The 13,179-nt window shown below is 40.3% G+C and overlaps 1 protein-coding gene across 2 annotated transcripts in view; it reads left to right on the forward strand.

The window, feature by feature from the left end:
* Positions 1 to 13,179, forward strand: part of SLCO5A1 (solute carrier organic anion transporter family member 5A1) — a 67,876-nt gene that overhangs the window by 26,639 nt on the left and 28,058 nt on the right. For both annotated transcript variants that reach the window (XM_068187027.1, XM_068187022.1), the window contains exons 3-4: positions 6,698 to 6,830; positions 12,931 to 13,151. In XM_068187027.1, coding sequence (XP_068043128.1) covers positions 6,698 to 6,830; positions 12,931 to 13,151 — 354 coding nt within the window. The remainder of the gene's footprint in view (positions 1 to 6,697; positions 6,831 to 12,930; positions 13,152 to 13,179) is intronic.

Consider the following 13,179-nt stretch of genomic DNA (forward strand, 5'->3'; position numbering starts at 1 on the left):
ACCCTAGAGAAATAACAGTGCTACTCATTCTCCAGTGACAGCACAGTACAGCTGTCCAAGGAAATGTCTGCTAGTAGTACTGGAGAGGATGCTATGGTACTATAGCATGGTGGTGCTTCTCTTGCTTGCAAAATTCCAGGTGGTAACCCTGTGACTATTTTTTTAACCTATTGCCCTTTAAATTTCTTGGCACATAAATATTCAAGATTATATAAAGTTCATGGTGCATTTAGGTTAAAGCTCTGTCCTCAGATTGTAAACAAGTAATCTGTAAACACATGGCTTTCCTTGCAAATTCACATGAATGTTTTCTTTTGGTGTTGTTTTTATTCTTCTTTGTGCTGTTCTTTCACGAGAGTATTGTTCAGCCAGTAGGACACTGAATTATTGCGTCAATTAAGTAAATTACACTTCTGGACTTATTAGTCTCCTTCACAACTCTAGGGGATTGATTTTATTTTTTATATCTCTGTTTTCCAATCAATACCCTCATGGTAATGACAGTTAAGATTTTGGAGTAAAAACTTGAAATCTACAGATATAAAAGGATTATGATTCTATATCCCTAAAAAGTATCCTACAAAATCTATTAAAATTGCTCTACTATTCTGACAGTAGCAAACATTCATATACATACTTGTATGCATATATAAAATATATCTTCATAATGCACCCTGTAGCTTTTGCAGGATTTTGCAAATTCTAAACTTCCTTTGAAAAAAGAATAAAGGTCAAATTCTGCTTGTCTTACACATGTATGAAATGAATAGTTGTACTATGGTGATGTGCTGCCAAGATTTGGACAATGGGGTCTTTCAGAAATGTTCCTCCTCCTCCAGTGGTAAACTCTGTGTGGTGACATGTGTGTGCACACAGGGGAGATGACAGGGACTGAGCAATATATGCCTTTGTTTTTACTTTTTTAAGCAAAGTGTGTTTTTAGAACCCAGAAGCTAACCTGTTGTAGCTCACTAATGTGTTGTTTCTGTTCATCTGGGCACAAAATGTGACTTGTGACTTTAATTGATGCTAGCATGACTCATATAAAGAGGCACAGTCAGAGGGTTCACATAAGCATTTGAGGGTTGCACAGAGGCATATGTTATATACTCCCATATACAGAGCCTACTGAAGATGTCTTTTGGTGTAATTAAAAGAGGAAAAGGACATTCACAATATAAAATAACCTCTGTCTCATTAAATTTGGTAATGTAGGTAGATTTTAAAAAAAGTTCTTTGGCAGCAAAGTTTGTTCAGACCTGTAGAGGATTCAGCTCATCTTACTGTAGTCACAAAGACTGTGCTGCAATAGGCTGTATATAAAGTTTCTCCTGTTGAAGAAGAATCTCTATGAAGAAAGCAATAGACAATATTACAATTTTGTCAAACACTGTCAGAATGGCAGCATTCATTGTAACGTGTCCCAGGATAACTTTTCTGTGGTGAAGAATGACACTGTTTAAACTTATTTCACATGGATAGGAAAATTCCTTATGTAAGTAGGTTACTCATTCTCTGACTCCCCTTTTCTCTCCCATCCAGCATCTTAGCTGTGATGGCTGTTTATGGCTCAGCCTGGCTAGCCACAGCCAGCTGCAGTTTTGAAACTAGACCACCTTGCTAGTATGGTGTAGAGCTGAGATACGCCATGCTGAGGACATACTCAGTGAGGCAGTGAAGCTCCTCCAGTACAAAGCTTCAAGGAATTAAAGTTGCCATGGCTAGATACCTTGGGTGAAAATGGGCACTTAACTAACGCTCTCTGAACCAGGATATTTTTACTTATCTACAGTCTGTGTCAGAGTTAGAGCTATGATCTGAAAGACCAGGCTTGGGAGGGCTGGGAAAGGCTATCCCTCGTCGCTGAAGAGAAAATACACCGAGAGGAAGAGATATGCTTATTAATGGAAACTCTTAACCACAATACTAAGATCTTTGGAGAAGAGGGGGACTTTAAAGAATCCACAGGGTCTTTGGTCTTTTAAATAGTGGTGTTTAAAGGCCATGTAATTTTAGTAAACCAACCTGTGCTTTCCTCTGAAGATTTCAGATCCTACGTGACAGCAGCAGCAGCAGTAAGCTACAGCAGACTTCTGGGGAAAAGCTTTTGCCAGGTCCAGTCTAAGCTGGTTGTGTTAAATGTCATGAGTAGTTCTCTGATGGTTCTAAGTCACTCTGAGATCAGCTCAGTTGGTTAGAGCATGGTACTGTTAATGCCAAGGTTGTGGATTTGATCCCTGTGCAGGCCATTCCCTTAGGAATGTTGGTGGCTTCCAGCTCAGAATATTCTGTGGTTCTGTGAAGTCGGTAGGAGTGGGATCTGCAGATGTGCTTTCCTAGAGAGACCAACGTTCCCACAGAATTGTAATGTGACTTGTCAGCATTGAACATGCGTGGCTAATGCCGGAGCTCAGAGGGGTGCAATCCTGCATTCCAGTGCAACCCAATCAGAAGAGATTCAGATTGATGTTGCAGCCAATATGTCTATATTAACAATAGTTTCCTTCTTTTGTCTGTTGAAGATGATTTATGGTTTGGAGTAGAGATTTTAACTCGTGGAATGTGCATCACCTGTTTTATCACGGGGAAGGACATATTACTGCTATTTTACAGCATAGCTTTTTGTGAGTTAGAAATAGTAAGGCAGCTTGCAAATCTAAGCACCAGGCAAGCTTATGGCTATGAGGTTATAAGATAAATGCTGGATTTCCTTAGGTGCAATTAAAAAAATTATCTGGATACTGTGTGCCCTACCTCAACATCACAGTATTCCAGCATGTCCGGTGATAAAAATGTTTGTTACTTCCATTTGAAAGGTCTTGGCTGTCACATCTGTGCAACTCCCTAGATCAAGATCCCTGATCATGGCCTAAAGAGGGAGGACCAAAAAGAGTTAGTTGAAATCCTTGGCAGAAGGCTGAAAGGAATGTGCTTATACATCATCTGCATGTTTTTGAGCCTTTTTCATCCAAAAGCTGGAGACCTTCTAGTGTTCTGAGTAGAAAATGTTCTGAAACTATTCTCCATAGGATTTTTTATTTGTGAATCAGTTAAAATTTTGATGACACCCTTATTGAATCTGTTTCCAGTTTAATTTCCTTTCTATATCATCTAGTAATCCTGGTGGCTTACTTGGGAATCAAAAATGTCTTTATTCCTGAATATAGCTGTGAGGGCTGTGACCAGAATTTTAAGGGTCCAGGACCCTTGAGTAGCCTGCCAGGGTGACTTATGGAGCTGGTTTGCCCTTCACTTCCACAGCAAGGTTTGAAAGTTTGGGGCATATTCTTTCAAGTACCTGATTTTGAAATGCTGAAATGTTATGCTTGCCATGCTCTGTTTAGTCCCATTTATAAGTCTAAATCAGTTTCTTGCACTTGGTGTCCAATTTCTGATAGTGACCATTATTAGATGTTGAAAAAGATGCTGCAATGTATCTTAAAATTGCAATTTTCCGAACTTACCTGCTGCCATTGACCTGGAGCATGGAGGCTCTGTGTTTTCTGAAAGACTCAGAAAGTGACATTTTGCTTGTAAGTTATATTAAAAACAAATACATTTTGAAGCCTGAACGGCATATAGTAATTTTAAAATACTACTGAAATTGTCAACAGGATTTCTTCCTCTAAAGCAGAACAGTGTACAATGTTGCTTTTATCTTTATTGTGCAATGTTTCTGCTTACAAGGAAAACCTTCTGAAGTTTCCAGGTGTACAAAATACACTGTTTGGGTAGTGATTTGAAACATAAGCAGTTGCTGCATTTTGCTGCTTTCAGTGTGGGACTAAAGCTGAATTAATGCAGTATAAGTATTTTTTTCTGAATACTGAAGTGAAAGGATTAGGTTAGTCTTTTATTCCCTTTGTGTTTCCTCTCTAAAGATTTTAGAGATCTGAGTTTGCTGTAGTTGTCTGAAACAATTTTCTAAGCAAACATTTGTAGAACAAAATTTATTATTGGTTGTGGTAGTGTGGAGATAGGTTTTTGTTTGTTGGTTTGTTTTTTTTTTTCCTCCTCATGATGTGAATTTTTGCAAATAACAGCTACTGTGGGATTTATCTAGCCACTTGCTGCTAAGGAGCAGAGTTTCAATGTCAGATGGAGCATTTTAGGCATACAGAGAATTGTTTACAATCAATCAGTAGGGAACATGGCTGGAATAAATTTAAATAGTGAACAGAGTTCTGAAAACCATTATATGAAAAGGACTTCAGCAAAATATATTTATTCAAAATTGCAGTTTCATAAAAACCAAAATGTGTTCACAAAAAAAAAAGAAAAGACTTAAAAGTGATAAAACTAATCAATTTGTGGTCTGGCAGCATGTTTTAGTATAGGCAGTTTTACCTTTTGTGGTGGCTTTTGTGATTTTTTTCTCTGCAATAAGGTTCTATTTTTACTTGTAAGAATGCTGTTTTTCTTCATTCTCTTATTTCAAAGCATAAGATGGAAATGTGCAAGTTGTTTTGGTTTAATCAGGCAGATTTAGTGGTCCCTTTTTGCTTATTTTATCTGTGAGATACAATTTACTGCAACAGATAACATGGAAACTCAAGCTGTAACAACTCAGTTATGCTTCTTCAGCTGCTGCAGTCTAGGATTCAGCATGTCTGATTGAGGATGGGACCAAAAAGAATGGAGTCTGCATATTCCTGTTGTAGACAGGGACTGGTCCAGTAACCATCTGGACCTAGAGAGAGAATTACAGAGAATTAGATAATCAGTTCTTTCATGTGCTGCTAGAGGATCTGCAGCAGCTGAGCAGGTGTTGCTGTGCTGGAGCCTGGGTTTTGGTGGTACAAGATATGTGGGCAGACAGCAGAGACCAACCCTTCCACCCCCTTGCCTTTTATACTGGCAGCCAGACCATATGGGAAGCAGGGCAGAAGCGTCTTAAAAGGAATGGGTACTGCAGGGTGTATTAAGGAAGGAAAGAGATATTGTAGGGGGATGGAATGGAGTGGAATAGAACAGAACATTTCAGTTGGAAGGGAGCTACAATGATCATTTCATCCAAATGCCTGACTGCATCAGGGCTGATCAGAAACTAAACCCTGTTACTAAGGGTATTGTCCAAATGCCTCTTAAACACACTGATAAGTCTGGCACCTCCCTAGGAAACCTTAATGGGTGTTTGACCTCCCTCTCCATAAGGAAATGCTTCCTAAGATCTAAGGTAGACCTCCTCTGGTGAAGCTTTGAACCTTTGCCATGTGTCCTGTCACTGGATACCAGACAGAAAAGATCAGCGAGTAACAATCCCCTCCTCAGGAAGCTGTAGAGCAATGAGGTTGCCCCTAGGCCTCCTTCTCCAAACTAGAGAAGCCTCAAGTCCTTAGCTGCTCCTCATAGGTCATTCCTTCCAGCCCTTTCACCAGCTTTGTTGCCCTTATCTGGACCCATTCAAGAACCCTCAAGTCCTTCTTAAATTGTGATGCCCAGAACTGCCCACAGTGCTCCAGGTGAGGCTGCACCAGTGCTCTACACAGTGGGATAATCACCTTTCTTGAGCAGCTGGTGATTCTGTATTTGATGCACCCCAGGATGGGGTTTGTCCTTAGTCTTCCAGGACATTCTGCTGATTCTTGCTGTGCCTGCTTCCAACCAGCAGCCCCAGATCCATTTCTGCAGAGAGGCTTTCCAGCCACTCCTCTCCCAGTTTATACTTGTGCTTTATGTTAGTCCATCCCAGCTGCAGAATCTGGTATTTTGACTTGTTAAACTTCATGCCATCAATCACTGTCCGGTGATCCAGTCTGTGTAGATCCCTCTGCAGAGCCTCTTGTCCTTCTAAAGAGTCAGCAGCACCTCCCTGTTTGGGATCATCAGCAAATGTGCTAATGGTGGATTCAACTCCTGCCTGCAGGTTGTTGGTAAATGTATTGACCAGAGCTGGCCCTAGAATTGACCCCTGGGCAACACCACTGATGACCAGTGGCCCCCTTTGAGCTCTGCCCTTCAGCCAGGTCTTCACCCAGCACAGCCTGCAGCCACTCATCCCACAGCTGGACAAGTTGTCTTGAAGGATGCTGTGAGGGACAGTATCAAAAGCATTACTCAAATCCAGCAAAACCATGTCCACTAACTTCCCTTCATCCACTGGGTGGGTGACCTTAGCATAGAAAGATAACAAGTTAGTTAAATAGCACTCTCCTTTTGTGAACCCGGGTTTGTCAATCTCTGAAATAGGAATATTTGATTTCTTAAAATAGACCATTCTTTTAAACACAGTAGTAGACTGATGGCAACTAAATTAGAATGTTGTACATTCTAATTTAGAATGTACATTCTCTAGAACGTACATCACTTGATTACAAGTTTTATTCTTTGCTTTTCTGTTTCCCTGCCATAAATTAGACTATTTTAAAAATTTATGTTAAATAATTTTGATTTGATTTAAAGGAAATGTTACCAGAAAGGAAAGATTTTGTGCAAGTCATGTATGCTTTCCATCCAGAATACCAAAATAGTGTATACTTGCATAATTTGACTGAAAATGTACAGAAAACAGTAATCTTCTTACTAATATGTGACTTAGGCAGAAGTTGCTACCTTGGTTGCAGAAAAGGTTCCTTCAAGTTTTAGGGTGCAGAACTTCTTGTTTAAAGAAACGTCATTTATTTTGTGATTTCACGTGTAAATAAATAATGAAACATTAATTTTATTGATCTGTGTCTCTGCCCTTTTATTTCCTCAGCCATCATGTATGTAATGGGAGCACTTGGACCTGCAGCTGGATACTTATTAGGAGGACTTCTTATAGGTTTCTATGTTGATCCTAGGACAACTGTGTATATTGACCAGAGCGATCCCCGATTCATTGGAAACTGGTAAGGATCAAGCATTTTTCAAAACTATTCTCTCAGTTGCCTGTAGGAAATTAAGGCAGGTTGGAAGATTTTATCCCTTGAGGACTTGTTTAAGGCTGCAGAAGGAGGCTGAGGAAGATGATGTTTCGGTTGATTACTGCACACTAGCCTCTGACAGAGAGGAAAAGTTTGCCACAGGAATGCACAGGAACAGTGCATGAAAATCCCCTATTTTGGCTGCTCAGGACTGTCCCTGACCACAGTGGGCACTGACTGGCACATGGGATGTCAGGGCAGGATATTGGTCTTGCAGGAGGCCATGGATGATCTCTGCTGCTCAGAACTGACCCCTTCCCACTGGAAGTTGGATTAATCTCTTTGTTTTTCCAGAGGAGGCAGCATGAAACACTGAACTCTGCTGCCCAGATGAGAAACACTAGACTTTGCTGATCTGATTCCTGGTGAAGGAGATAGGATGGGATCAGAACATGCCCTTTCCAGTCTTTGTTTCTCAGGGTGATGGCTTGTGTTTAGGCAGCAGATGCTGTAAACCATCACATTATTCTCTAGTAAGGAGTAGGCGTTCAGCAGCATTGAGATGTAGCAGCTGTAATAGTTAGCTGATGTCTTCAGGCAGCCTTTGAGATGTGGCCTCCTTGGAAATGTGTCTCTGAGGAATCAGGTCTTGAGGAGGCTTTAACTGCCTTTTCTCAGATAAATCCTAAATCTGCCTTGAGGTTTTCATGCAATCCCAGAAAAAACCTGAAGTTCATTATCCCAGGAAGAGACCTCTGCTTTGTCGGTGTGAGGTGCAGTGTCAGTTCTCATGCCCTGGGTTAGTGTTTGTCACTGCGCCATTGCAGTCAGTCTGTATCTGTTTCTCTTTATTCTACAGTGATCTTTCCTGACAGTTTGATATGAAAAATTCTGTCTTTGGAGTCTTCTTAAACCTTTAAAGATTTAGTCCTGCTTTATTGGTCTTGCTGAGTCCAAGAGCATTGCTGCACTGTTTTGTTGGATTTTCAGCAAGTGAAAGGCAAAGCTGAGTGCTGAGTGTGGCCTTGGGGTTAAAAACTCTGTGCTCTGATTTATCTACTGACTTACCTCACTGAAAGATCTGTTCTGTGAGTGTGCAGCAATGTCAGAATTCAGACTATTCTAGTATAAAAGATTTGGAATCAAAGCAAAACATTATACATTCTTTCTAAAATTATTACACTTCGTGTGTTTTTAATGACGTGTCAGAACTGGTAATCAGCATCTGATCAGTCCTTTTTGACAGAAACTGCAAACAGACCCATAAATATACTTAATAATTGAAATCAGTGAGGCTGTATGAATATGGGGGCTGTATGAATGTGGGATAAAATTTTGACTTCATCTATAATACAGCCAACTGATATAACTGAGTTTTAGCTCAAGCAGCTTCAGCAAAAGTAAAATAGCCAAAGCAAGAAAGTCAGTAAAAGTAATTCAAAGTTTTCTTTTTTTATCTTGTTGATTTAAGGGTATTCCGGGTTTTTTTATTTCTTTCATTTTTGACCATGTTAGTTCTTTATCTCTTAAATTTCTGAGGAGTATCAGTTGCTATCAGGTCTCTGATTATTTATTGCACAATCTGTGGTGGCCTCTCATAAAAGTTTATTGCCCTTCATAGCATTTGTTGTTCATTCTCTTTTCTCTTTCTGAAGCTATGTCTACCCATTTAAAAAAAGCAAGACTCCTGTGGTGTGAGGGTTAAACCTTTATTGCTTGCTACTCACTAACTGCCTGGTTACAGAGAATTCTGGAAGTGTAGACTTTCATTCCACTGAAATGTATTTTCTGGGATTGTGACATTTTGTCCTTGCAGGGAAGTGCTGCGTAGTCAAGTTTATTTTTATTTATGCAATCTAACAATTTGAAATGTAAAAGTAGCCCAACACTTACTTTAGCTGACACACTTTAAAAGAATGGTTCAATTGAGATAACTTAATGGGAAGTCATATACGAGATTTCTGAGTCTTGTTTCCTTTGAAGTGAATTAGTGTCTTTGATTCCTATCTTTTCTTTATTATAGCTGTAAGGTTCCTAATGTAATTTATCGTGAATTGTTAAATGGAAATTTAACAATTTCCATTGTTAGAGGAGGCAGTGCTTGCAGACAAAATAGTGAGTATAGCAGCTATGATATATGGCTAAAATAAAAGCAGTATAGCCTATTTTTTCCTTAAGCTGTTCTTTTCTAGGAGGTATGTTGCAGGATATGTAATTTTGTTTATCTCTCATGCAACATGGTAAAGTAAAATGGTTATTTTTCAGGGTTATGTCTGATCTGATTATTCGGTGAGTTTCACAGGACTTGGATTTCTGCTCCTGGGCTTTGCACACCTGGGGTTTCCGTAGGTGCTCTGGGCTAAATTACAAGCCAGCTGTCTATGCCAGCCCATCAAATGTTTGAAACTGTTTTTTATTCAAATATGGTAACTGTAGGGATATCTGTTAGAAATCATTCATCACGTTGTTGTCTTTGAGAACTGTTAATGTGCTGTATAGGGACCTCATTAGTTGTGGAGTAGCCCTTGGCAGTCTGTCAGGTGCTTTGAAACAAATTTTCTTTTGCTGATGCTTTTCTGAGTGTTTCTCTAGTTCAAAATCTGTTTAGTACTTGGATCTTGCTATATAGTCTTTCATCATCATTCCACACAAGAAGTTTAAAGGAATTCCTTCAGCATTGTCTGGTCTTTCCTTAGCTTTAATTGCTTTATTTGAGGTCCTAGGGCTTGTGCGAATGCCTTTGAGGTATTCTTCTGCATATTTTCTTTGACTTCAGAAGACAGAAAATCAAGGGTCTTTAAAATTAATTAGATTACTTAAATAAATTAAGCTCTTGTTCTGACCTCCCAATTTCCCGTACTAGGTGTCCTTATTATTTTTGGATACAGTCTTTTGTCTGTTTTCCAATTCTTTGATAATTCTCCAGGAAGTTGTGAAGTGTAGATCCAGTGCTGCATGTGACATCTCCAGCATTTGGTATGCTGCCATAACGGTCCCTTTAGATTGAATTTCATATCGTACTACATTACAGGCCCTGTCTCCTTTGCTGTTTCCTCTTGAGTGGGTGGCTGCAGATTTCTGCATATTATTGCCACAGATTGTTTCTTTGATCAGTGCCTTTGCAGCTTCTGCCTTTGAGATCCTGAAAGGGATGTTGCTAAATTTTTATACAGACTACGGATTTATTCTGTCTGACAGTGCTGACTAATCCTCCTAAAAGTCTGCTTTCTAATCCATGTATGTTATCAGCTAAAATGAATGAATAGAGGATTTTCTGTTTACATAATATCAAAATTAGTAAAAACTTTCAGTCACTTATATTTGCCTTGCAGAAGCTTCCTGTAAGCTTCTAATAAAAATAGTGTTACACATGGCTGTTTATTTGTTGTTTGCCTGTGTGTAATCATTTACCATGCAAAGCATTGTGAAGTTTGCAGTATCTTTGCATTGCAAATATGAGACCAAATGCTTTTTGTTTCTTGTGCAAGAAATCCTATCTGCTCAGAATTTTAAATGTTCTAAAATTTGAACAAATATATAATTAATAATGTAAAGATGGTACAAAAATATGTAAACATTTTTCTTTTATTGGGTTTGCACGGCATGGTTTTGGTAGTAGAAGGGCTACAGGGGTGGCTTCTGTGAGAAGCTGCCAGAAGCTTCACCTCTGCCTGAGAGAGGCAATGTCAGCTGGCTCCAAGAGGAGGCTGGCACTGATGGCTTGACACCATCAGTGGTGGTGGTAGCACCTTTGGGATAACAGATTTAAGAAGAAGGTGACAAAAAGACATGTGCAACACCAGCAGCAGTCAGAAGAGTGTGGACTTGAGAATATGTGGTAGAAACAGCTCTGCAGACTCCAGTGTCATTGAAGAAGGAGGAGGAGGTGGAGATGCTCCTGGTGCCAGAGCAGAGATTCCCCTGCAGCTAATGGTAGCCTTTCATTGCATTTCTCTCCCCTGTCCTGCTGAGGATGGGGAGTAATGAGAATGGCTTTGGTGGGCACCTGGCATCCAGCCAGGGTCAACTCAGTGTGATTCTGGAAATTTGATTTGAAATGAAAAAGCTGTCATTGTTGTGCTTGGCTGTTATAGTAACGGGATTGATTTCACTGGACCTTCCAAATACCGACGTAGATTTGTGTGGTGGGTTGGCTTTGGCTGGCTGCCAGGTGCCCACCAAGCTGTCTCACTCTCCTTCCTCAGCAGAACAGGGAAAAAATACGATGGAAAGCTCATAGATTGAGATAAGGACAGGGAAAACCCTCACTAGTTACTATTATGGCCAAGTAGACTTGACGTAGGGAAATTAATTTATCACCAATTAATAACAGAGTAGAATAGAAGGAATTAAAAAGAAACCTACAAGCACTTCTGACCCACTCCTTCCTTCTCCCAAAGCTCAGCTTTACTCCTGACTCTTCCACATCCTCCACTGGAGTGATGCAGTGGGCTGTGGAAAGGGTGTTGTGGACAGTTTGTAACACCTTGTCTCTGTTGCCCCTTCTCTTCTTCAGACCATCTTTTATTAATTGGTCCAGCACAGGTCCTTTCTGTGGGGTGCAGTCCTCCAGGAACAGAATATTCCAGCCTGCAATGTCCCCTGTGGGTGACATGTCCTGCCTGAAAACCAGCTCCAGTGGGGGCTCTTCTCCATAGGCCACAATTCCTGCTCGAGCCTGCTCCAGTGTGGATTCCCCACAGTCTGGAGGTGGATACCATGGTCTTGTCCTGCAGGTGAATCTCTGCACTAGGAGCCCCTTCTCCCCTTCTTCTCTCACCTTGGGTCTGCAGGGCTGTTTCACTTCACACAGTTGCTGTGCAGTGTTTTTTTCACTTTCTTAAGTAAGTGAACACCAAGGTGCCACAAGCATTCCGATAGGCTCAGCACTGGGTAGTGGTGGATCTGTTTTAAAACTGGCTGGAGCTGTCTCTGTCCAGCATGGAACAGCTCATGGCATCTTCTCACAGAAGCACCCCTGCAGTCTCCACCATGCTACCAAAACCTTGCCATGTAAACCTGGTACAATGAGATGAGTCTGTAGTGAAAACTGTGCTTCCAGTATGTAAGAAGAAGTTTGTGGATGGATTCTGAGGTTGTCCTTCTTTATGGGACCAGCTATGTGAGGTTATGTTTCCCTTAGTCTTTCACTATTAGAGGAGAAATGATGTTATCTGACACTCTGATATCAGTGTTCTGGCTGCTGACTCGAGTTAACTCTACAGAACTTTCTAGTGCAGCCCTTTTGCCCATCTGTGGTGCTGTGGTGAAGTCCATGAAGCTTTTTTGGCTGCAGGGAGGACAACTGTATGCAGCTGAAGAGTTCTGCTCTGTATCCCACACATTGTCCCCTCTGTGGGTATTGTCCCACGTCATTCCATGAGACAAGGGATTGTTTCAGGGTTGTTTTTATATCCTATATTTAAAAGACGGAGGAAGAGAAGAAGAAATTCTTTGTGAAGGCTATTTCAAGTTGCAGTTACAGAACTGGTTTATGCCCAGAGTTTTGGGCATAAACCCTTGCATGAATTGTAGCACAGCAGTTGTTTACATTTAGGCTTTGGGAACTCTTCGGTTGTGAGAGGAGGGGAGAGGTTTGGACAGTCAGGGCAGTGAAACATAGGCACTGGAAAGCAAAACAGATTTAGCCCTGATGTATCTATCAGGACATTTTATCTTGTCATAACATGGATAGCTTTTTCTGTGTTCTCCAGAGAAATACTATATTGCTTTACTGGGAATTATCTGTGAAAGGCTAAGTCAAAGTGAATATCTAATTCTCAGCACTCATTACTGAAAAGTTGCCAAAACTGAAAATCTGTGGTAACTTAGAGCTGACACTATTTAATAAAATTTGGTGGGTTCTGGATAAATACCTTTCAGTAAATAAGCCAACAGAAGCATCTTCTGATTAAGGTATTTAATGCAGTGAAGGTTGTCCCCCACTTCAATTCTTTACTGTGTCAGTTTTTCATATTTTGCAAATGTGTCTTTCCAGCCAGTGCACCCTCTAACAGTAACTTTGGTTTTTTTGTTACATGTAATGTGTTTGCTTTTGTTTCCATTCCTGTTTTCCTGGCATTAGGTGGAGTGGATTTCTCCTTTGTGCCATTGCTATGCTCCTTGTGATATTTCCCATGTTTACCTTTCCGAAAAAGCTCCCTCCTCGACATAAAAAAAAGAAAAAGAAGATGAATTCTGATGATGTTTCAAGTGATGATGACGTGATGAAAGAGAAAACGAGTAGCAAAACAGAAACAGACAGTTCAGTTTCTGCCTCTATGGGATTTGGAGAGAATGTTAAAGGTAAAGTTTGTTTTTAATTTAAAAATCC

The sequence above is a fragment of the Anomalospiza imberbis genome, chromosome 1 (assembly GCF_031753505.1).
Source record: "Anomalospiza imberbis isolate Cuckoo-Finch-1a 21T00152 chromosome 1, ASM3175350v1, whole genome shotgun sequence".
NCBI lineage: Eukaryota > Metazoa > Chordata > Aves > Passeriformes > Viduidae > Anomalospiza > Anomalospiza imberbis.